At 41.9% G+C, this 25,573-nt stretch overlaps 2 protein-coding genes across 2 annotated transcripts in view; one reads left to right on the forward strand and one right to left on the reverse strand.

The window, feature by feature from the left end:
- The window catches only part of aida (axin interactor, dorsalization associated), a 59,194-nt gene extending 58,345 nt beyond the window's left edge, over positions 1-849 (reverse strand). Inside the window, exon 1 of the mRNA XM_048596641.1 lies at positions 777-849. Within this exon, the coding sequence (XP_048452598.1) occupies positions 777-849 (73 nt within the window). The remainder of the gene's footprint in view (positions 1-776) is intronic.
- A 342-nt stretch (positions 850-1,191) lies between these two features.
- Positions 1,192-24,489, forward strand: LOC109919217 (BRO1 domain-containing protein BROX). The gene is made up of 6 exons (XM_048596642.1): positions 1,192-1,198; positions 3,378-3,474; positions 20,046-20,141; positions 20,228-20,300; positions 22,713-22,818; positions 24,259-24,489. Exons 1-6 carry the CDS (start codon positions 1,192-1,194, stop codon positions 24,450-24,452), a joined length of 573 nt encoding a protein of 190 aa, XP_048452599.1. The 3' UTR covers positions 24,453-24,489.
- The last annotated feature ends 1,084 nt before the right edge of the window (positions 24,490-25,573 follow it).

Raw genomic sequence — 25,573 nt, forward strand, 5'->3', positions numbered from 1 at the left:
TAATGCGCTGGATGCAGAAGTTGGTGGGTTCAAATCAGAGGCTTTTTCCCATGGTGGAAAGGTCAACTACAAGAAGCACAGGTTCAAGGTGAGAGGGGTCAAGTTTTGGGGGAGAAGTGCGGTGAAAAGTTTTCACTCAGAGGGTGGTGGGTGCCTGGAAAGCACTGCCAATGGAGGTGATGGAAGCTGGCACATTAGCAACATTTAAGATCTTGGTAGACACGAGAACGTGAACGAGCAGAGGGATAGATACCGCACGTGCGCAATAAGAAGTGGGTCGAAATAAGGATTAGGAGTCGGCGCAGGCTTGCTGAGCTGAAGGTCCTGTTCCTGTGCTGTATTGTACTGTAAATTATGCCGTGCTCAGTTCTGTCATTACATTGGTTCACTGATAGTCATTATTGATGGGAGATCTTAGAGGTGGATAAATCTATGGGACCTGATCTAATGTATCCCAAAATGTTATGGGAAGCAAGGGAGGAAATTACGAGACCCCTTGCAGAAATATTTGCATCATCTATAACTACAGATGAGGCGTCTGATGACTCGGCGGTGGTTAATGTTGTACCTTTGTTTAAGAAAGGTTGCAAGGAGAAACTGGAGAACTATAAACCTGTGAGTCTGACTTCGATTGGGGTTAAATTGTTGGAGCTGATTACAAAAGACAGGATTTATGGACATTTAGAGAGGCAAAAATTGATTAGGGATAGTCAGCATGGTTTTGTGTGTGGAAAATCATGTCTGTCCAGCTTGATTACATTTTTTGAGGAAGTTACCAAAAAGATTGATGGCAGAGTAGTAGATGACGTTTATTTGGATTTTAGAAAAACCTTTGACAGGGTTCCGCATGGTACGATAATTAGTAAAGTTAAGTCACATAGGATTTAGGGTGAGCCTGCCAACTGGATACATTATTGGCTTAACGGCAGGAAACAGTAATGGTGAAGGGTTGTTTTTCGCACTGGAAGCCTATGATCAGTATTTCACAGAGACCGGTTCTGGGTCTGTTTTGTTTGTCATTTAGATAAATGATTTGGATGAAAATATAGAAGGCATGGTTAGTAAGTTTGCAGATGAGACCAATATTGGTGTCTTAGTAGACAGTGAAGAAGGTTTTCTAAGATTACAAAGGGACCTTGATCAAATGGACCAATGGGCTGAAAAATGGCAGATGGAGTTTGACCTGGATAAATGCGAGGTATTGCATTTTGGTGTAAAAACAAGTTTAGGGCTCATACAATTAATGGTAGGGCCTTGGTTCGTGTTGTAGAACAGAGGGACCTAGGGGGGCAGGTACATAATTCTTTGAAGTTTGTTGCATATAGACAGGCTGTTCAAAAAGGTGTTTGGCATGCTTGTCTTTATTGCTTAGTCCTTCGAGCACAAGAGTTGGGAAGCCAAGTTGAGTTTGTACATGGCATTGGTGAGACCTCTTCTGGAATCCTGTGTCCAGTTCTGGTTGCCCAGTTATAGGAAGGATATTATCAAGCTGGAGAGGGTTCATAAGAGATTAATCAGGATGTTGCCGGCTATGGAAGGTTTGAGTTATAAAGAAAGGCTGGATAGGCTGGGACTTTTTTCACTGGACCGTAGGAGGTTGAGAGGTGACTTGACAGAAGTTTATAAAATTATGAGAGGTATAGATAAAGTTAATGGTAGTTGTCTTTTCAAGACAAGGGGACATATTTTTAAGGTGAGTGGAGAGAGATTTTTAAAAAGACATAATAGGCAAATGTTTTACGCAGAGGGTGGTTCGTGTTTGCAATGAACTTCCTGAGGAAGTGGTGGATGTGGGTACAATTACAACATTTAAAAGACATTTGGATAATTACATGAATAGCAAAGATTTGGAGGGATATGTGCCAGGAGCAGGCAGGTGGGATGAGTTTAGTTTGGAATTATGTTTGGAATGGATTGGTTGGACCAAAGGGTCTGTTTCCAAGCTGTATGAGTCTATGACTCTATATAACTGTCATCATCAGGGGTTGGTGTTGGCCTAGTGGTATCATCTCAAAACTATAATCCAGAGACCCAGCTAATGTTCTAGAGACCTGGGTTTGAATAATGCCATGGCAGATGATGGAATTTGAATTCAATAAAATATCTAGAATTAAGTGTCCAATAATGACAATGAAACCATTGTCAATTGTCAGAAAAATCCATCTGGTTCATTAAAGTTCTGTAGGAAGGGAAACTGCCATCTTTACCAGGTCTGGCCTATATGTGATTTCCGTCAGTGTGATAGACTCCTAACTGCCTACTGGGCAATTAGCGATGTGCAATAAATGCTGATCCAGCCAGTGATTAAAAGTACGTGGACTGGATGAACCACAAGTGCTGTGGGAATAAGTCAGGATGAGGAATTCTTTGGGGAATTACTTGCCACCTGATTCCCTGAAGAATTTCCACTATCTATAAAGCTCAAGCTATCTGGTCAAAGTACCCCTCCATTCAGAACATCTGTCATTGGCGTATGGTAGCAACCATGTGTAGCATCTATAAGATGGATGACAGGTTATTCAGTAGCATCCACAACCCATGACCTCTCCTCAACTGGAGCATCTGCCAAGCAGGACAAAGTGCAAAATTTTCTTGGCATGAGGGAAGACCCAAAAGATCATCTTTGATCCTGCAGGACCAAATAAATCCCTAAACTTGCCTCAAACTACGAGATCATACTTCATCTCCATATCCCCACCCTCTCATCTCCAGGTGTTGCTGAATCTGATGTCCAATTTAATCATTGTCACCTCAGCTTGCTATACAGGAGAAGATAGTGGTGCGGTTGTAATGTCACTGGATTGATAAACCACAGGTCCAGGCTAATGTTATGGGACACTGTTTAAACTGGGTAACTGAGCAGCTAGTGACATTTTAACTAATAAATCTAGAATAAAAAGCTGATCACAGTAATCGTGACCAATTGTTGTAAAATTCATCTGGTTTACTAATGTACTTCAGGAAGGAAACCTGCTGCCCTTATCTGGTCTGAGTGACTTGACTCCAGAACCATGGCAATATGATTGACCTTAATTTCACTCTGAAATGGGCTAACATGTTACTTGGTTCAAGGGCACGTAGGAATGGGCAGCAAATGCTGACTTGGTCAGCAATGTTGACATCCTTTAAAACATTTAAAGAACAAACTTCTATCTTGTCAACCTGTGCAGACAGCAATAGAATTTCTCAATGAGACCTCTTGTGGTAGGAGGTCTGGGTTCAAGTCCTACCTGCTCTAGAGATGTGTCATAACGTAACAGGTTGATTAGAAAACAACTATAATACTTGAGTCAGAATAGTAAACAAAACTGGGAAAGCAAGATCTTATATTGTGGATTGTCACATTTCCGGTTTTTCTACCCTTTCATCTTCCTAAGGTTTCATATCGTCCCTGGATGGCACAACACAAGAAAACAAACTGCGTTTCATTCAGAACTTCAAATGGACTGACACTTTACAGGGAAATATTGCAAGGTGTGTCTCCTAATAATTGTATGTTTACTGTTGATTTAGATGTGATGAAATACAGTGATTTACCTTTTTATGACGGTGACCAAATTGGGTAAACTTTGTGATTACCTGTTTTTTGTTTTTGCTCCTCCTTGTCTCGACTGAAGGTGTTGACTTCTTGCAATGGTACAGTTATTTGGGTCTCATTTGACCTCCAATAGTCAAGTGACTGTTGGAGAGACGGAAAGGACTGCAGATGCAGGAAGCGAGAGTAAGTAAAGGTGGAGCTGGAAAAGCAGAGCAGGTCAGCCTGCATCCAAGGAGCAGGGAAGTCAACGTTTTGGGCCCAAACCCTTTGTCAGGACTTGGGAGGGGGGTGGAGATTGGGGGAGGTTGGTGTTGTAGGTGAGATGGAGATAGGTGGATGCAGGTTGGGGGTGGAGAGATTTTGAAGCTGGTGATGCAGATACAGGGTTAGTGTGGTTGGTCAGTGAGAACGGTGGAGTGGATAGGTGAGTCAGAAGATGGACAGGTTGGAGGTGGAGAGATTTTGAAGCTGGTGAAGTCAATATTCAGACCATTGGGCTGTAAGCTCCCAAGGCAAAATATGAGGTGTTGATCCTCCAGTTTACGTTTGGCCTCACTCTGACAGTGGAGGGGCCAAGGATGGATATGTCATCAGGGGAGTGGGAGGGGGAATTCAATTGGATGGAAACCGGAAAGTTGGGTTGGTTGGGGTGTGCAGAGTGCAGGTGCTCCGCGAACCGGTCCCTGATTCTGCATTTGGTCTCCCCGACATACAGGAGACCACATCGAGAGCAATGGATACAGTAGATGAGGTTAGATGAAGTGCATGTGAATATCCACTGGGTTTGGAAGGATTGTTTGGGGCCTTGGATAGAGGTAAGAGGGCAGGTGTAGAGGCAGGTGTTGCACCTCCTGCGGTTGCAGAGAAAGGTACCAGGTGTGGTGGAAGGGTTGTGGGGAGTGTGGAGCTGACAAGGGAGTCGCGGAATGAATGGTCCCTGTGGAAAGCAGACACGTGGTGGGGCGGGAAATATCTTTTTGGTGGTGGGGTCTGGTTGTAGGTGGCAGAAATGTCACAGGATGATGTGTTATTTCTGGGCTCCCTTTACCCTCCCCAGTCCTGACGAAGGGTCTCGGCCCAAAATCTTGACTTCCCTGCTCCTTGGATGCTGTCTGACCTGCTGTGCTTTTCCAGTTACACATTTATTGACTTAACTGGCTATTATTCATCTGAGGTTTTGATACTAAATGAAATAGTTGGAGGTTCATTTCAGATCTTTTTTCCAGAAAGAGATGTTTTTATGCAGCATTTCTCATAAGCTCAGGAAATGCCAAATGAACCACAACCAATGAAAAATGTTTGAAGTATGACATTGGAAATGTATCAGCCAGTTTCCACACTGCTGGGTCCAATAAAATAGCAATGATGTAATGACTAGATCATCTGTTTTAACAAAGCTGGCTTCAGAATAAGTATTGGCTGTGGGAAGAACTCCACAGCTCTTAGAATAGATATTTTGCGTTCTACTGGTTCATAAGTAGCATGGTGGATATGTGTGATGAAGGTTCTTGATTCATAATTCTATGTTGTGTGTTAACAAGGTAACTATTTGTAGTTTCATTTGAGTTCTGAGAATGATGATAGGTGGTCTGGAAATGTGCTGACGTACATTTAAATTAGGCTTTTAAAAATTAAAATTGAAATGAAATAATTAAGTGCTTCAGGAAAATATGGGTAAAATGGAGAAAATAAAATTCTTAGTGCCCTATGATCATGGAAGTCAGAGATGGAAGCAGTGCTTTTTTTTTTTTTGAAGAAAAACAACAGTGACTGTACATGCATCTTTCAGAGAACGAAGCAGGTTATTAAGACAGAAAAAGATCTCTAAGAGCAGCAGTGCATTTTTGGCAGTCTCCAAACAGTCAGGGCAGAAGAAAAGTCTTGAGTAGCTTAGATGTTGTAAGAGAAAAGGTCCGGAAACAGTGCTTTAAGATGTCAGAGCGGAATGCATCCTACAAACCTCAAGAGGTAAATGACTTGTTGGTAGTTTAAGGACCTGATGAAGAGATATAACTAAAAAGATAGCATCAAGAGAATGCAAAGGTTTGACAGAAAGAAACCAAGTACAACAATGCAAATTGAACAAGAAATTCAAAATTAGAAAATAAAACCTTTCAATGAGGTTTTGAGTACCCATAAGGATGTTGAGGATGAGAAGGTCTTATTTCTATCTTTATTTCTGCTTTTTGCAATAAGACTGTTACAAAACTTATATGGTCCAAAATAGTTTTCCTTGTGTGTAATACACTTTGTTCTTTTGTGAAAGGTATATTGGAAACCATTTGCGAATGTGCTCGCACAGTAAACATAGTAAACAAAAGTAAACTTCTGGTCAATTAATCCAGGTTTCACTCTGGGATATTACTTGGCCAATATTACCCTCATCTGAAATCATACCATGTTACTGGGTTGGTAATCAGTGGCCTGAGTTTAACACCCACCGTGGCAACTGGGAAATTTAATTTCAGTAAATTACATTTGGAACCATAGAAAATTAATATTTGAGGCAGTGACCATGAAATTACCAGACAGTCGTGAAAACCCACCTGGTGGACAAATATCCTTTAGAGAAGAAAACCTGCTGTGTTACTTGGTCTGGCCTACATGTGACTTCAAACCCATGATAATGTGATTGGCTTTAAATTGATCTCTGAAATGACCTAGTGAGCCAGGCAGCTGTGTGCATATGCAGAGATAGTAGGAACTGCCGATGCTGGAGAATCTGAGATAACAAGGTGTAGAGCTGGATGAACACAGGCCAAGCAGCATCAGAGGAGCAGAAAAGCTGACGTTTCAGGTCTGGATGCTTTCTGAAGAAGGGTCCAGACCCGAAACGTCCGCTTTTCTGCTCCTCTGCTGTTTTTTGGCCTGTGTTCATCCAGCTCTACACCTTGTTATCTATGTGCATATACAACTGTTTTCAGAGCTATGGTCTGGTTTTAATTAATGTTTGCCTATAATGAGCATATTTTGTCCTGAATTACATGCACAGTCGCTCAGCAAATAACGCATCTGTAAAGAATAGGTTACCTGTTTACAGGAGGCTGTTATGCAGAACTCTGCACCTGCGTCCAGTCACTTTTTTAAAAAAAAAAAAAACCTGTAATTTTGTTGCTGGAAATTTCAGCTAATCAACTGTTTAGCTGCACTAACAGCAGGAAGGAGGTTTAAAAAAATTAGGGCTAGGATTAGCAGCAAGGACCAGAAATCTAGCTAAAAAGTAGAGAGCAAACTAGCTGAAGTTGAATTAAAGCTAATGAAAGGAAAGAAGAGGCAGATAGGAGGGAATAACAAGATTTGGCGGAACAACCACAACAGAGGTGACTACAGCTCAGGGAATGAGCAGTAAGTGTTGGGACTGAAGGTAGGTTTGAGGAAGCAGGAATTAACTTGAAACAAAATTAACAATCACTTTCTTTAGAGAATACCATTTATCCAAATGATTTGATTTATTATTGTCACATGTACCCAAGTACAGTAAAAAGTTTTGTTTTGCGAGAAATACAGGCAGATCATAGGGTGATTAGACTGAGTGAGGCATACAAGGTTATAGCCACACAGGAAGTGCACAAATGCAAGACCAGCAGTAGATTTGAAATTTGAGAGGTCCATTCAGCAGTCTAACAACAGCAGGGAAGAAGGTGTTCTTGATCCTGTTGATACATGTGTTTAAGCTTCTGTATCCTCTGCCTGACTGAAGAGGTTGGAAGAGAATATTACTGGGTTGGGAGGGATCTTTGATCCTGTTGGTAGCCAAAGTCGGCCACATAAGAAGTGTAGATGGAATCTGTGGATGGGAGGTTGGCTTTCATGATGGCCTGGGCTGTTCACATAACTTTCTGTAGTTTGTTATTGTCCTGGGCAGAGCAGTTGCCTTGCCAAGCTGTTATGCACCCAGATAGAATGCTTTCTAATGTGTATCTATAAAAGTGAACATGCTGAATTTCCTAAGCCTCCTGAGGAAGAAGAGGCATTGTTGTGACACTGTCGCATCTACGTGGGAGATCCAGGACAGATTGTTGGTTATCATCACTCCTAGGAACTTGATGCTGTCAACGCTCTCCACCTCAGCTCCATTGATGTAGATAGGCATGTGTCCTCCTCTCTTTCGGAATTCGATGAACCATTCTTTAGTCTTGCTGACGTTAAGGGATAGATTGATATCATTGCAGCACAACACCAAGCATTCTATCTCCTTCCTATATTCTGACTTGTCATTGTTTGATATCCGGCCTACAATGGTGGTGTCGTCAGCGAACTTGTAGATGGTGTTCATGCGAAATTTGACCATACAGTCATGAGAGTACAGGGAGTACAGTAGGCAGCTGAGTATGCATCCTTGCAGGGTGCCAGTATTGAGGATTGTTGTGGAGGAGATGCTGTTGCCAATTCTCACTGATTGTGATCTGTGGGTCAGGAAGCTGAGGATCCAGTTGCAGAAGGCGAAGCCAAGACCTAGGTCTTGGAGTTTTAGATTAGTTTGGTTGGGATTATCGTGTTGAAGATGGAACTATAGTCAATAAGTAGGAGCCTGACACAGGTATCCTTATTATCCAGATGTTTCCGGGATGAGTGTAGAGGTAGGGAAAAGGCATCTGCTTTGGACCTGTTTCACCAGGAGGCAGATTTCAAAGGATCGAGGCAGGCTGGAACGTTTGAGTTGATGTGGGCCATGATTAACCTCTCGAAGCATTTCACGATGGTGGAGGTCAGAACCACCAGGCAGTAGTCATTGAGGCACATTGCATGTGTTTCCTTTAGTACTAGGATGATGGTAGTCTTCTTGAAGCAGGTGGCGACTTCAGATTGTAGCAAGGAGAGACTAAAGAATACTCCCCCCAGCTGGTCCGCGCAGGATCTGAGTGCACAACTGAGGATTCTGTCAGGGCCAGTTGCTTTCTTTGGGTTCACTCTGAAGGCCGATCTGATATCTGCAGTGGTGACTGAGGGTACGGGTGTATCTGGAGCTGTCGGGGCAGGTGACACTGTTGAAAGATAACTTTTACCAGTTTGCTTAAATCTAACTGGATTACACTCTGAATTACAGGTAAATGTGGCAATTACATGAAGTGCAGTATCTTCCCATAAGAAGCAAACAAATGATCAGACAGTCTGTTCTTGAGGGGTGAATGCTGACTGAGAGACTTCCCTGCACCATTTTGAATAATATGATGAGTCCACTTGCGCCTGTCATATACACAGCATCAGTTTAACATCTCCTTGGAAAGACAACTTGGTACTCACTTAGTATTAGACTGAAATGTTCAAATCCTTGAATGGTGCCTGAGCCACAACATTCTGACCCAATCTAGAAACTTGTTATCGAGCCAAGCTAACACTTGAGAATGATATGTAAAACTGATCCCTATGCCCCAACGGGCTGTTGTACCACGTCCAGTCCCTCTACACCTGCATTCCCCATACAGATGGCCTAAAGGCCCTCCGCTTCTTCCTGTCCTGCAGGCCCGACCAATCCCCCTCCACTGACACCCTCATCCGCTTAGCCGAACTCGTCCTCACCTTCAACAACTTCTCTTTCAATCCCTCCCACTTCCTACAGACTAAAGGGGTGGCCATGGGTACCTGCATGGGCCCAAGCTATGCCTGCCGCTTTGTAGGTTACGTGGAACAATCCCTCTTCCATAGCTACACTGGCCCTAAACCCCACCTCTTCCTCCGTTACATTGATGACCGTATCGGCACCGCCTCGTGCTCCCACGAGGAGCTCGAACAGTTCATCCACTTCACCAACACCTTCCACCCCAACCTTAAGTTCACCTGGACCATCTCTCTCCTTCCTGGACCTCTCTGTTTCCATCTCTGGCAACCACCTAGAAACCGATATCCATTTCAAGCCCACCGACTCCCACAGCTACCTAGAATACACCTCTTCCCACCCACCTTCCTGCAAAAATGCCATCCCCTATTCCCAATTCCTTCGCCTCCGCTGCATCTGCTCCCAGGATGAGGCATTCCACTCGTGTACATCTCAGATGTCCTCATTTTTCAAGGACCGCAACTCCCAATCCCCCCCGCAGTGGTTGAGAACGCCCTCGACTGTGTCTCCCGCATTTCCCGCAACTCGTCCCTCCCACCCCCTCCCCGCAATAACAACCAAAACAGAATCCCCCTCATCCTCACGTACCACCCCACCAACCTCCGGATCCAACGCATCATCCTCCCACACTTCCGCCATCTGCAATCTGACCCCACCACCAAAGACATTTTTCCCTCCCCACCCTTATCTGCTTTCCGGAGGGTCCACTCTCTCCGGGTCTCCCTTGTCCGCTCCGCACTCCCCTCCAGCCCCACCACACCCAGCACTTTTCCCTGCAACCGCAGGAAGTGCTACACCTGCCCCTACACCTCCCTCCTCACCCCCATCCCAGGCCCCAAGAAGACTTTGCACATCAAGCAGATGTTCACCTGCACATCTGCTAATGTGGTATACTGCATCCGCTGTTCCTGTTGTGGCCTCCTCTACATTGGGGAAACCAAGCGGAGGCTTGGGGACCGCTTTGCGGAACACCTACGCTCGGTTTGCACTAAACAACTGCACCTCCCAGTCGCGAACCATTTCAACTCCCCCTCTCATTCCTCAGACGACACGTCCATACTGGGCCTCCTGCTGTGCCACAACGATGCCACCCGAAGGTTGCAGGAACAGCAACTCATATTCCGCTTGGGAACCTTGCAGCCCAATGGTATCAATGTGGACTTCACAAGCTTCAAAATCTCCTCTCCTCCTACCGCATCGCAAAACCAGCCCAGCTTGTCCCCACCTCCCTAACCTGTCCTTCCTCCCACCTCAAGCCCCACCCCCATCTCCTACTTACTAACCTCATCCTGCCCCCTTGACCTGTCCGTCCTCCCTGGACTGACCTATCTCCTCCCTAACTCCCCACCTACACTCGCCTTTACTGGCTCCATCCCCGCCTCTTTGACCTGTCTGTCTCCTCTCCACCTATCTTCTCCTCTCTCCATCTTCTTTCCGCCTCCCACTCTCTCCCTATTTATTTCAGAACCCCCTTCCCCTCCCCCATTTCTGAAGAAGGGTCTAGGCCCGGAACGTCAGCCTTCCGGCTCCTCTGCTACTTGGCCTGCTGTGTTCATCCAGCTCAGATTCAGGATCTGCAGTTCCTACTATCTCTGTACCAAGGTACTGTTCATTTTAAGAGTAGAATCTGTTTTGGTCTTAAATCACTTCAGCTTTTCACCTGTGCTGTTAACTCATCTCACCCAGAGAGAATCATAATTGGCCTTTATATTCCTGGACAGGATATGGGGCCAGGGAAGGAAGCATTAGCCTGAGTACTTGCTGTTATCCTGCAATATGTGCTGAAATTGTAGTTAACAGCTCAGTAGTGTTGTCCTCACCCTGATGTTGAGTCAGCTGCCTAGATAGCGACAGGTATCAAAGGAATCACATTCCAGGTTGAGTGGTACTTCATGTGTACTGTACAGAATACGTAACAATGTCAAGCAAAAAGAGCAATTGGTTCATTCAACCTGTCTTTTTTAAAAAAAAAATCTTTCACGGGATGAGGGTGTCACTGGATAGGCCAGCATTTATTGCCCATCCAAGAGGGCAGCAACCATACATGTAGTCCATGGCAGGACATTAGTGAACCAGATGGGTTTTTCTTGACAATCTGCAATCCTCTCATGGTCATGATAAGACTCTTAATTCCAGACGTTTATTGAATTCAAATCCCACCATCTGCCATGGCAGGATTTGAACCAGAGTCCCTGGAAACTTACCTGGGTCACTGGATTAACAGTCCAGCAATAATACCACTTGGCCAACCCCTCCCCTTGAGGTATGTGTTAAGTACTGTAACTCCACCAATAACCATGTAATCTCCAAGCAATAAATGCACATTGGTTGTACAAATTCTAGGGAATTTCTTGGTCTTCAGAAGGTGATCAAAACAAGTTCCAGAAATATTGAGATCATAAAGCACATCATCCAGTGTGCCAGTTTTCATACACACCAATAGCAACTCAGTCAGGAATTCATTTAGATGAAAATCCTCGATGGCAGGGAGGAATGATTTTATTATGAAAAGTTCTGGGGAAAAGTAATATTATTCAAGTTACAATTGAGTAATCCATTCTCCATACAGCACAAACTCTGATTACACAAGCTGTAATAATGGTACTATTCATCAATGAGTGGGTGACTGACAGTCCAACGAACTGCATCCAGAATTTAAACTCCATACAGTCACTTTGTCACGAACTGTATTGAGGGCCTGTGTAGGACTTGCAAATTCTGCTCTGGCTTAAACAATGGAAATATGTTTTTTTTAAAAGCTGAATAGTCTAATAGTGACTTTTATGGCTCAAGTCCTTTCTAATGCCAACTGTCAGCAAATAACATTGCATGGGAATGAAGGCACACAGAACAATAACAAATGAACATCTTGATGCCTAAGGCATATTAGTGAACAAAGAAGAGTTTCAACAGATTCCATAGAACTCTAAATGAAATCAATTTTCCTTCATTTTAATTTTTGAAAATCCCCTAATGCACTCCTCCTTTTACACTCGATCACGACCAATCTACTCAGGTGCATTGTGTTCTTTTCTGAAATCTGGAAGTTAAACATTCAAGAGTGAGACAGGTTCCTTCCTGCATGTTTCCCTTTAATTGATAGTTGTTTGCTAGTTTGGAGCCCCAGTATTGCTTGAACAAGATACTTTTTACACAGCTTTTTGTCTTGCACTCCAGAGCATTTGCAAGAATTGCAAAGTAATAGGGAACTAAGTTTTATACTGTATGAGAAGTGAGTATGTTGATTGGTTGGAAAAGTGACTGGTATTGATAGAACTGTTGCTATGGCAAATACACCAGTTGATGATGACTGACTGTTAACTTTGGAAATTTGTCAGGCAGGTTGACTGTAATTGGTTAAAGCGTTGCCCTGAGGAATGAGCCAGAGAATGGCTGTTGCCTATTTTAAATTGAAACAGTATACTTTCGATCTACCAAGAACAGAGCCCTGTATTAATATGTAGCTTCTGGCATGCACAAATATACCACGCTGAGTGTCCAACTGGCAATCCTGAACTGGTTGTCAGCACAGTGCTTAGTGCATTCAAGATTATTTAGCAAGTGGTGTCCAATCGTGCAATCACATCTAATGTTGGAGACTCTGGTGTTTTACAAGCATGGCCTGGTATGGTGGTACGTTGTCTGTTGCAAACAGCTGCATTTGCCAATTAACCTTCACTCTCTTCTGATGGGTACAAAATATCTTCTCCTTACATTGGTATTTTTCTAAATGTCCTGATGAGCATAAGAAAATTTCAGCAAAATATCTTGTTTCAGCAATCCCTATAATTAGTGACCTTAATCATCCCTAAACCACAGCTTGTTTGTAGTTACAACTGCTTATAGAGGAAGAACTTTGGGTTAACGTAGAAAAGCAATGTGCATTAAAAATGCTTAGTAGCACCAATTTTCTTTAAAATTGCCACTTTGATGTAAGGTGGAAACGTTTAGAATTTTCAATGAACAATAGGGCTAAGTTAAAAACAAAATATTGGAGAAAATCAACAGGTCTGGCAGCATCTGTGGTGAGAGGAATAGAGTTAACATTTCTTCCGAAGAAACAGCTAACTACTTCAATGCACATATTGAGATTCTTATAGTGCCACATGCTATAAGGTTAGCTTAGTCAGAAATCTTGTTAATAGGGTCTAGCCATTTGCTCATCTTGCAGATATTTTTAGTCAACCTGTCCAGATGTGTTATGACACTCTGCACTAAGTGGGACTTGAACTCCAAACTTCTGACCCAGAGGTAGAAACACTATCATTGTGCCACAAGACCCCCTTTTGCTCACCTTGCAAGCTTGATGCTGAAATAGCTGTGCTGCATCTTGTTGGATAATGATTATCCTGATCAGATCATTTCTCACTGAGTCACAAGAACTTGCAAAATTGGACCAAAGGCACAGCAGTTTCAGATCTGAAAAGTGCTTGGCTTAACTTAAATTATATTGCAAAGTGAAGTATCTAAAAAAAAATTAACAAGCTAAGCAAGCATATTCATGGTGCTGCTATGCAGTGGCTACATGTGTTATATTCTCCATTTGACAGGATGCTGCCTTCAATCCAAAAAGGCTTTCTGCCTTTCAACAACATTGTTTGAAATTCCGTGCTGGTGCGATGCTAGGTACATAAACAGCAAGCCTGAATGATTGGTTGATCAAATCAAACTGCAAATTCCTTCAGTTTGTAATAGGTGAAGTATGTAGACTGTAGTAAAACCTACATGTGCTTGCAAAACCCAGAACAGAGCACACACTGTTAGATATAATTCTGTCATTGGTCAGCACTTGCTTTATTTAGTTTGAGTGAATGCAAATTCCCTGAGCCAAGTTATAGCCTTCTCATTTGCTGAGCTAAAGGTGTTTAGTCAATAGAAAGGTCACTCTTCAGTAATGTCCAGCATTGTGGCTCTTCACAGATGTGTCAGGGATTTGTCCTGAGGCCAGAGCAGTGAAAGTGGTCTACTTTGAGGCCCTGGCTTGTCCTGAACCAGTTTAGCAATGACAACTATTACTGTAGCAGTTCAAAGCTTGAAATGAAAGAAAATTATTTGAACAATGCTAAGAGCTACATTAAACCAATTTAGGCTGATCAGTTGACCTCATAACGTGGTTCATTTGCACTTGTTAGAAATGGAATGCATTTGTACGTAGGGGCCATTCTGTGCAGACAAGAAGAATTCTTGTGCCTTTTTTAAATTACTGGGATCTTGGAAATCTTACAGTTCTTATAGTCCCCTGCTGCTTTTTCCATGGAAACGCCTTGTCCAATCTGTTGAGTAGCTGACCTATCAGCCTTTTCCTTTTCCTGCAGTACAACTTATGATCATTTGAAATTTGGCATTTTTGTATTTGTCCTAATGAGTGCAAGATGAAAAGCTGCAGCATAAGTTACAGCCTTACAGCCAAAAACAATGTTGGTTATTTATCAAATTGTGTACACCATATTATTGATGGCTACATTTGCCTCGTGGATCAGACATTAGTCATGAAATGCATTGTTATGTCCTGAAGAGGTGGAAGATATTCTATATCAGTTTGATTCTGTCTTTGATGACTTAATACTGATCCTTAAAGATGGTTAGGGGGTGAGATAACAAGGTGTAGAGCTGGATGAACACAGCAAGCCAGGCAGCATCAGAGGAGCAGGAAAGCTGAAGGGTCCAGACCCAAAACGTCAGCATTCCTGCTCCTCTGATGCTGCCTGGCTTGCTGTGTTCATCCAGCCCTCCACCTTGTTATCTCAGATTCTCCAGCATGGGCAGTTCCTACTGTCTCTGTTAAGGGGTGGGTTGTTTTGAGTGGGTGGGGGGAATTCCTCTGCTGGTTCAATCATACCAAGCACAAATGAAGGTGGTTGTCATAGCTGGTCAGTCATTTCGGGTCAAGGGCATATCAGGGCAGTGTCCAACTGCCTTCTGCTTCATCAGCAAGCACCCTCCATCTCCGAAGGGGTAATGTTCACATAATCATAGAATCCCTACAGTGCAGGGGAAGGCCACTCAGTCCGCTGAGTCTTCACCAACCTCCGAAGAGCATCCCAGCCAGGTGCACCATATTCCAAATGGCTCTTGAGATAACACCTTCCAAACCAACAACCACTTCAGTTTAGAAGGACAAGGCAGCAGATGGTGGGAACTTCACCACCTGCAATTTCTCTTCCAACCTACTCACCATCCTGATTTGGAAATATATTGCTGTTTTCCTGGGTCAAAATTACGGAGCTTCTTCTAAAATAGCATTATGGGTCTAACCATGCCAAATGGACTGCCGTGCTGTTAGAAGGTTGCTCATTGTCACCTTCTCAAGGATAACGCAGGATGTGGGCAATAAATGCCGGCGCAGCATCCCAAGAAAGAATAAAATGTGATTTAACTTGTTAGGTGACACAGATCCATACATACTGCAGAAGGCCAGCAGTGAATGCCTGATGTAAAATGGTTTCTGAAGGCATTTTCAGCGAGTCACCAGGTATATGGCTGAATTGCAAGCTCTGATCCCATGTTTCCATTCCATGCTACCTAACCATGTCACCTTCCTTCTGTGTGTAATTATATCCAAGGTTCTGCCCCCTGTAACCTCTGCACTGCTTTACTTTTAGACTTGCCTATAACCCTCATTCCTGTCTGCAGTATGATTGCTTACTCCAGGAGTGGGAGGACGATAAAAAGGGCAAGTCGTAATACATGTCAATATGTGCTAGTTTTCAAACAGAGTTCCTTGTATTTTGTTTTAGAAAAGTAATTATCTCCTTCAAAACCCGTTTTGCTGATTTTTGGATTCAATTGCTTCAAAAAAAGATGAGAGAGAAACCTAGACCTTTTAGTTTAACATCTTCAGTTAGAAGAATACTGCCGTTTATAATCAAAGACAATGATTGAATACTTGGAGAGAAATTAGAGGGCTAACCTGTATTTATACATCACTATCAGAATAATAGTATCTATCAAAGGAGAAATTATAAAGAATGGGGAGCAGAATAGAGACTTTAAGAAGCTTTTAATCTGCAAAACAAAGCATGCGTATTGTTCATGAAGAAATGACCAATCATCCTGGCAATCGCAACCACCTGATTGAAGTAAGACAATGATGGAATGTGGCAATGAGGGTCATGAAGTGGGCAGTGGCATTCATTAATGGATGTCTGGACAAAACTGAGATAATACTGTGCAATTTTCAGATCAGGTTCCAGCTCCTGGGATTTATAAATAAGGACTGCATGAATGAACAATTGTAGAAACTTGAGCTGACTAGGCAAAGCCAACATACATTCATAAAGGTTGAAATTTGAGTAATTAATTCAAGTGATACACAATGGAATACCAATGGATGTAGTTTGTGAATTTTCAGAAGGCATTCGATAGGTTGTTGCATACCAGATTGTTAGCTGAACCTTGTTTCTGGAATTGAAAGCGAATAATTGACCTGGTTAAGAGATTGGTGGGATGGTGGAAGACTGTGATTAAGGATAATGGATAAGTACTTAAAATGTAAGGAACTGAAAGTAGAATCCTGTGCTGGGGCTTTATTATTCACTATGTTAGTAACTTGGGTTTGTAGAACTCTATCATCAAAATTTTCCAATGACACAATGACCCAGACACTTCAATTACCAAATTGTCACTGGAGCAGTGCGGGCTGGAGTTTTTCATTGCAACCTGGCAGATTCCCAGATGCAGCTGATTGTTCAACTTTTCCTCCGTAACTATGAAAAACCTCATCTAACAACTGGGTAATTATTAAGCTGAACCTCCCAAAATGTACTCCTCTGGCCTTGATAAGCATCTCCTCTCCCCACTGTGGGGAGAGAAACAGTTGACATTGAGTCAAATATACATGAAACTTGACCTGTCTTTCGCCGTCCACAGATGCTGTCAGACCAACTGAGTATTTTCAACATCTTGTTTTTCTTCCTTGTTGGACAACATCTGGAGTACTGTCTATAGTTTGGACACCATAGCTTCAGTTATACTGTTTGCTGAAGGAGTGCATTGCATGAAATGCTATCATGATGCCAAGGGTTAGATTACGAGGAAGATATTAATTAGATTTCCATTCCTGAAATATTGTCATCTTTTAAGTGAGGTTTTTAGGTTTTTGAAATATATTGATTAGATAGATAAAGTGAAATATTTTCCACTCATGGGGAAATACAAGAATAAGGGAACTTAACCTTAAAATCAGACATTCAGAGAGATTTAGGAAACACTTCTTCATACAAAGAACTCTGGAACTTTCTGCCAGAAATATCTCACTGTGATGTGCCAAACTATGAAATGAAATGTTAATACTGCCACGCAATAGGGATACATTAATTGCTGAAAAGGAGACTTTAAAGAAAAAGGTTGGAAAGTTTGCAATTTCTGTTAATGATTAAGCTTGTCCTGGTTCCCCCTCGTGCTGTAGAATTGGGAAGAGAAGGTTTCCACACTGCAATTTGTCGAGAAACCTGGGTCAAAGGTTTTGCCAAAATGTGAAAGAAAATCTACAAATGCAGGGCAGTCGGGGTTAAAACCTAATAAAGTTGGTAATTTACTACTGGCATGTTCAGATCTGGAAATCAGTGAACATGACTGACAAAGTAGTTTCAGTCTCTGCTTCTTAAAATCTTTCAAGGTCTGCTATGTCATTAAAATTGTACTAAACCAAACAGTGCAAGATGTCCCAGGCTCGATATTTGATGTGTTCAATAATGTTAACTGGAGTGATGATTGAGATGCTGCAGTTGACCTCAGTATCAAGGCAAGTAAAGGAAAGCAGCCAGTTTGTCAATATTCTGTATATGGATGTTGAGCAATGACAGGATGACCCATATATGATGAATAATTACTTAGTGTCAGTCTTCACGGTGGAAGACATGAGTAAAATCCCAAAAATTTGAGAGTCAGGGGGCAGAGCTGAGTATGGTGGCCATCGCCAGGGAAAAAGTGCTAGTAAAACTGATTGGCCTGAAGGTGGACAAATCACCTGGACCAGATGGACTACACCCCAGAGTTCTAAAGGAGATAGCTGAAGAGATAGTGGAAGCATCAGTGGTGATCTTTCAGGAATCGCTAGAGTCAGGGAGAGGGTCCCAGTGGACTGGAAAATCGCTAACATGACACCCCTGTTTAAAAAGGGAGTAAGGCGAAAGATGGAAAATTACAGGCCAATTAGCCTAACCTCAGTCATGGGCAAGATTTTGGAGTCTTTTGTAAAGGATGAGATTTCTAAATATTTGGAAATGTATAGTAAAATAGGGCAAAGTCAGCATGGTTTCATCAAGGGGAGGTCATGCCTATCAAATCTGCTAGAATTCTTTGAGGAAGTAATGACCAGGGTAGACCAAGGAGAACTAATGGATGTTATCTACCTGGACTTCAAGAAGGCCTTTGATAAGGTGCTACACAGGAGGCTGCGGAGTAAGATAAGGGCCCACGGTGTTAGAGGCAGGGTGCTAGCATGGATAGAAGATTGGCTGTCTGGCAGAAAGCAGAGTGGCGATAAAGGGGTCTTTCTGAGGATGGCAGCCGATGACCAGCGGTGTTCTGCAAGGGTCAATGCTGGGACCACGACTTTTCACTTCGTACATTAATGATCTTGATGGAACTGTGGGCATTCTGGCTAAGTTTGCAGACGATACAAAGATAGATGGAGGGACAAGTAGTATTGAGGAGGTGGTAAGGCTTCAGAAGGATTTGGACAGGTTAGGAGAGTGAGTAAAGTGGCAGATGGAGTACAATGTGGGAAAGTGTGAGATCATGCACTTTGGTAAGAAGAATTAAAGAATGGACTAATTTCTAAATGGGGAGAAAATTCAAAAGTCTGAAATGCAAACCGACTTGGAAGTTCTAGTACAGGATTGTCTCAAGGTTAACTTGCAGATTGAGTCAGTAGTTAGGAAGTCAAGTGCATTTATTTTGAGAGGACTTGAATATAAAAGCAGGGATGTACTACTGAGGCTTTATAAGGCTCCCGTCAGGCCACGTTTGGAGTATTGTGTGCAGTTTTGGGCCCCATCTCTCAGGAAAGATGTACTGGCTCTGGAGTGCATTCAGAGGAGGTTACTAGATTGGTCCCAGGAATGGAAAACTTAACATGAGGAACATTTGAGGACTGTGGGGCTCTCATCATTGGAGTTTAGAAGGATGAGGGGGGATCTAATTGAAACTTACAGAATACTGAATGGCCTGGACAAAATGGATGTTGGGAAGATGCTTCCATTGGTAGGAGAGTCTAGGACCTGAGGGCACAGCCTTAGAGTAGAGGGAAGGCCTTTTAGAACGGAGATAAGGAGAAACTTCTTCGGCCAGAGAGTAGTGAATCTATGGAATTCACTGCCACAGAAGGCTGTGGAGGCCAGGTCATTGAGTATGTTTAAGACTAAGATAGATAGGTTCTTGATTATCAAGGGTTACGGGGAGAAAGCAGGAGAATGGGGTTGAGGAACTTATCAGCCATGATTGAATGGCAGCGCAGACTCGATGGGCCGTATGGCCTAATTTCTGCTCCTATGTCTTATGGTCTTACTCCATGGAAAATTCCTCCAGCATTCTCTATCTAGGCTTGCAAGTGAAGGATGGTCACTTGGGTGGGGAATGGAAGACGTACCTGTGCGCATTTTGACTCTTAAACGTATGAAGGAGCTGACTCCTTCAGAAGAGGTGGTGTATTTTTGAGCCCTGTTTTTAAAAAGGTAATTTATGAATGTAAGGTCTGCATTCCATTCTGTTGGAATCAACTGTCTTATTTTCAAGTGCCAGTGGTAACTTCAGTTCTCTCTGATCTGCTTAATGCAGTTTCCATGCATGTTCTTCACCGTTAATATGGAGGGAAAGGGCATGTCCTTGTTCATTGCCTGTCAGCCCACATAGCCACTGCAATAGATTACACTTCAAGGTAGGTTGATGCAGATTTCATTCCTTTATGAAGCAAATGTTTATTAGAATATTTCAATTTTGTTCTTGTAGTGCCCAGCAGGATGCTATCTTTGATCTGGTTTCCATGGAGTTTAACGTAGCTTTGTGGCATACCAAATATGCCTCCAGACTAGCTGGAAAGGAGGAGTAAGTACATCATTTAATATACCATTCTTGTATTGCATGTTCTGGATTCAAATAATATGAATTAATGTCAATTCATCTGTGCTTAGTATAACAGTGGATGAAGCAAAAGATGTGCACAGAAGCTTGAGGAATGCAGCTGGAATCTTCAAACACATTAAGGTGACAAATCACTATCTTAAATTTAACATCTGGCTTTCTCAATCTTTCCTTCTTTTGACTGATGGGCCAATTGGCTGCCTTATAAGTTACAAATTTCTATGATTCACAGCAGTGAATCATAGAAGGTAGTGAAGGTCTGGTTGTAGATTGTCGTGATGCTCCCTTATGTAAGAATGGTAAACGACAGCGAGGAGAATATATCCCACCCCATCTTATCCTCCCCTAAAGGTAGTGCTGGTCCAGAGCAGTACAACATTTTCAGGACTTTGCTTGTATCTGTTGGAATTTGTGATCCAACCTTAGACCACTCTCAACAATGCTATGTTATATTAGCTTTGATTTCATTTGTTTGTGAAACTTTGACAATTTCTTATATTGCCACCAGTCCTGTAATCATCCCCCCCTCCCTCATCCTCAAACTAAATAAGTGCCAGTTATTTATTGGCAACATTCTTTCATCTAGAACCCTATCCCTAACAGTACTTGTGGGTATACCACATCACAGACTGCAGCAGCTCAAGATGCTGTCTCACCACCAACTTCTCTTGGGCTATTAGGAATGGGCAATAAATGCTGGTGTTGTCCATGGACAAATTAAAAATAAATGTAACAGTATGCCTTGCTTGGCCATATCAGAGGACAGTTAAAAGTCAACCACAACAGTGTGGGTCTGGAGTCCCCTTTAAATAGATTTTGTGCTGAATAGAATGCTACTTCTCAATCTTCCTTCTCCAGATACCGTAATCTATTTGCAGGATTTATATGAAGGTGCTGGTGTTTGACTGGGGTGGACAAAGTCAGAAGTCACACAACACTAGGTTATAGTCCAACAGGTTTATTTGAAATCACAAGCTTCTGAGTTTGTTTGCAGGATGGATAGGGTGACTGGTTTTCATTTATAAAGATCTCTGAATTATCACTTAAAAGTTACTGCTTGCAGGAACTAGAAAGGGAAAATAAACTATCTTTACCTACAAGCCAAAAACAGCTTCTTCTTCAGAGGTGCTATGGATTCTGCCTAAACAGTTGCATCCAAAGCTCCATTTGCACACATCCCTCTACTTAAGCTTGTCTGTAACCAGCAGCTGTGTAAACAACACTTACAATGAGTATCAGGTAACTTGCTTTTAAAGGGTGTAGCAATCCTTGGCTTTTAAAAGTTCTTTTCCCATTTCAGTCCACAATCATTAAATACAGAAAAATAAAACGAAGCAGTCTTTACCCTGGGTAAGAATGGCAGATTTCTTTCCCTAAAAAATGACACTTTATTCCTGTGCTACAAACTGTGTGATTATAATTCAAGCAATCCAGCAATTTTGCAGGTCATGACAGATCTGGTTTATTTTCAGATTGCTGCTTGTGCTTGTTGTTAAAAACCGAAAGAACTGCAGATACTGTAAATCAGGAACAAAAACACAAGTTGCTGGAAAAGCTCAGCAGGTCTGACAGCATCTGTGAAGAAAAAATCAGAGTTAACGTTTTGGGTCCAGTGACACTTTCTTAGAACTATTCTGCTTATTGTTCCTTGATTAAGTGATGAATGTTTGTTTTTTTTTCCTCCTCCCTAAATACTGATTCCTGGGTACTGGGTAATTTTGTGCCACCCCAGAGAGATGTCCTTGTCAGTTGTACTCTCCCTAGCTCATTGACTCAGACAAGGCCTACTACCTCAATCCAGGGAATGTGTAGGGAAAATCTTGGATGCCCTTTATATGAGGCTGATTGTCTTGAGGGTTGGCATCATATGCAGTGATTTTAATATTTTCACTTTGGTACAAACATTCCTACACCTGCCTCTGTCCCTTGGTATTGGTTGTACTGACCTGCTATTTAGAATGTGATCTACAGCTGGTTCTCCTATAACATGATAGTTGCGTTCATGCGTGACATTGTGCTATTTTAAAAAAAATCACATTATAGGGAAATCGCTAGAAAATCACTATACGTGTACAGCAGAAAATTCGCATTATCCAAACTGCATCCACTATTCTTCAATCGTATTACAGTCAATTTGCTTTGATGAAATCTGCATTATAGCAGAACTGCCTGTATTTGGTATATAACTTGCTCGTTCCCATACAGTTAAGTGCTTGGAAACTCTTGAATGTACTCAGCATGTATTTCAATCTGATCTTGCAAAAACTGTTACCATTAAGCAGGAAATGACAGCTGTACTTGGATAGAAATCTTTTCTCATCATAAACTCCAAAGACCCGAGGAAGACAGTTCCAATTTCAATGTGAAAGCATTATATAACTTTGTTTCATTATGTTGATATATTAGAGAGTGTAGAGGACATCTAGTCCGAAGGTGATTGATTTAAAGTATATTGAGCTTTGTCTTCTTTTTGTTTTTATCTCTTAGTACATTCAAATTGATGTGATTAATTCAATGTAATTTTAATCTTTGAAGGAAGGTGAAGTAAGCAGGCTTGTTACAGCACCTGAGAAAGGAAAGGATCTTGAATCACGGGTTCTAGATACCTACATCATTCAGTGTCAAGCTGAGGCTCAAGAAGGTATGAATGGATAGCTGTGTGTTTAGTACTTTCAGTTCTTTTTCTATAATCAAAGCTACTTCGATATAAATTTGGCCTCCATTATTAAATGGTATTTCGTGAATGATGTTATTAGATTGATAACCCAGACAGCCTGAGTTCAAATTCCACTATGATAGTTTATGTTGAGTTTTTTACGAAAAGTAAGTCTGGATTTAAATTGTTAACAGTAAAAGTGATCATGAAGCTGTTGGACTACCACAAAATCCAATCTGCTTCCCTAATATCCTTCAGGGCAGGAAACCTGTTGACCTTTACTCTGGCCAAGATGTGACCTGACAATCAGTGCTGGTGCCAAATCACTACAGTGTAGCTCTTGTCCAACTGATGCAATGTGTTGTAGTGCTGAGCAGCTTTTTTGTGCCTTTGAATGCTAATGATTCCAGTTTCAAGTAAGGGGAATAGCAGGAAGTAGGCACTATGCAAGGAGAGAAAAATGTATAGGTAAATCATCACTTTAAAAAGATGGGGGACATAGCATTGGTGAAAAAAATACACGTTTTGTTGAAACTTTTTGCCCTGCACTCAAAGGGGCAAAACACAAGTATACCAATTTTAAGTGAAATATTTATGCTATATATGAGGGGAGAGTGCCCATTAATTGGTAAGTGGACTCCAACTGGTAGATGCATTGCCATGGAAAATGTACCAGTTAATGATTATTGAAAATTAATGATTAGGCTTTGTTTAAATTTCAGATTGAGCAGGTTGATTGGTCAAGGTGTTGCCTTGAGAAATGAACTAACAAATGTCTGTCACCTATTTTGAGTTGGAACATGTGCAATGTGTGCACATGTTTTTTTCTGTTTGCAAAGAACAAGGCACTATCTCTTAATATAAGTAGCTTCTAGTACATGCAAGTGTGAGCCTAACTAACAACCTTAAATTGGTTGTCAACATAATTCTCAGCACACTCGCGATTATCCAGCACAAAGCCTGGTTCTGAAATCATATCTGATGTTGGTCTCTGAGAGATAGTAAGAACTGCAGATGCTGGAGGAACACAGCAGGCTAGGCAGCATCAGAGGAGCAGGAAAGTTGATGTTTCGGGTCAGGACCCTTCTTCTGAAGAAGGGTCCCGACCCAAAACATCAACTTTCCTCTTCCTTCAGCTCCACACTATTATCTGATGTTGGTCTGATCGTGCTTTGCGAGCAAAGGTAGCTTAAGTACAGCCAGTACCTTACTATTTGTGAACAGATGGCAGCATATGTTTGACACAATCCACTGGTCTTTGATATGTATGACCTGTATGCCTGACATCCCTTAGGTGCTGTAAAACGTAAAGTACTTTGCGCATTTATTTAAGATGCAAACTGTCTCTTTGGCATGATGGCAGTTACTATCAAATGATGAAATATTGTAGCAGAAGAGAGTAACAAATTTGTCTTTTAATTGAAGTGACCATCGCAAGAGCCATTGAATTGAAGCACAACTCTGGTCTGATTGCAGCTCTGGCCTATGAAACAGCCAATTTCTATCAGAAGGCTGGTAAGTTAACACACGTTTTCTCTCCTATTTGTGCTCTCTCATTCTTATTTCTACTCTTGCTTGTATTAATTCTTGTGCATCTTTCTTACACAAATAGCAATTGAGATCTGCAGAGATTCAGTGGTCCCTTGTGTGATAGCAATAAACTAGGTTTGTTTGTGCCTGAGGTATTCCTTTTAATTCAGAGGACAATATCATCATAAAAACCAAAAGAACTGCAGATGCTGTAAAAACTCAGTAGGTCTGGCAGCATCTGTGAAGGAAAAAGCAGAGTTAACGTTTCGGGTACGGTGACCCTTGCTCAGAACATCAGATGGCTTCATGGGCAAATGTTTAATGGCTCTCCTTCGTGTCTGAACTAGTTTATTTAATGGTTATATAAGGTGTGCAGGTTAGAGAATTTCGGGTACTTCCTCTTGTTTAAACTGAGCTCGGCTGATATCAATAGGAGCAGTAAGGGAGGTGACTGCAATTGGCTAGAAACGGAAATCACGCAGGGTCACTCGAGGCTAATGGCCCCTGCTGGCTGTACAATAGCCGTCAATGAGAACATCCACCAAGCATGTGAGGGAAACTAATTTAAATTTTATTATTTCTTTGATTTTACAAACTAAACCCTGGATTAAAATATTATCTTCCCATCTCCCAGTGTGTTTTGCATGGAATTTGTAATTGAAGAAATGTTGGACATTTAGATAGAACTCTTTGTCATTATAATAATGATATTGTAACTGATCCAATTGCATGCTAACAGAGAGAGTCTTTTATGTACAATGAAAGAACTTAGTAATTTGTTCTTTGTCTCACATTGTACGCCAGTAATGGGAGACAGGGCTGAATATTCCTTCTGCATCTTGGAGTGTTGAAGTTTCTTATAGCACTCTTACTGCAACCCTCCTGAGACCAGCTCATTTGGCACAAACTTAAGATTCAATCTGGTACCTTCATGGTCTCCACAGCTCTGCTCTTCATTGGATCAGTTTTCAGCACCATCAAAGAAGCGGATAGGGCTTTCACTGAAATAAAAATAGGAATGACAAGTATGCAAGTTAAAAATAGAAGTTGCCCATTTGCTTGACTGGGTCTGCTGTCGTTCAATAAGATCCTGACTAATCTATTTGTATTTCAAATTCTACATTTCCTATCTAACCAGATAACCGTTGATTACCTTTCCTAACAATAAATCTTCAGATGGGTCAGTTTTTGTCCAATGTGTGCAGGAGGG

This window comes from Rhincodon typus, chromosome 5 (assembly GCF_021869965.1).
Source record: "Rhincodon typus isolate 14 chromosome 5, sRhiTyp1.1, whole genome shotgun sequence".
Taxonomy (NCBI): domain Eukaryota; kingdom Metazoa; phylum Chordata; class Chondrichthyes; order Orectolobiformes; family Rhincodontidae; genus Rhincodon; species Rhincodon typus.

Excerpts from the sequence above, each read along its gene's own strand:
- LOC109919217 (XM_048596642.1), top strand. Across the intron at positions 3,475-20,045 it reads TTACAGGGAAATATTGCAAG|TGCCCAGCAGGATGCTATCT; the intron begins GTGTGTCTCCTA and ends TTGTTCTTGTAG. Across the intron at positions 20,301-22,712 it reads GAATCTTCAAACACATTAAG|GAAGGTGAAGTAAGCAGGCT; the intron begins GTGACAAATCAC and ends TAATCTTTGAAG.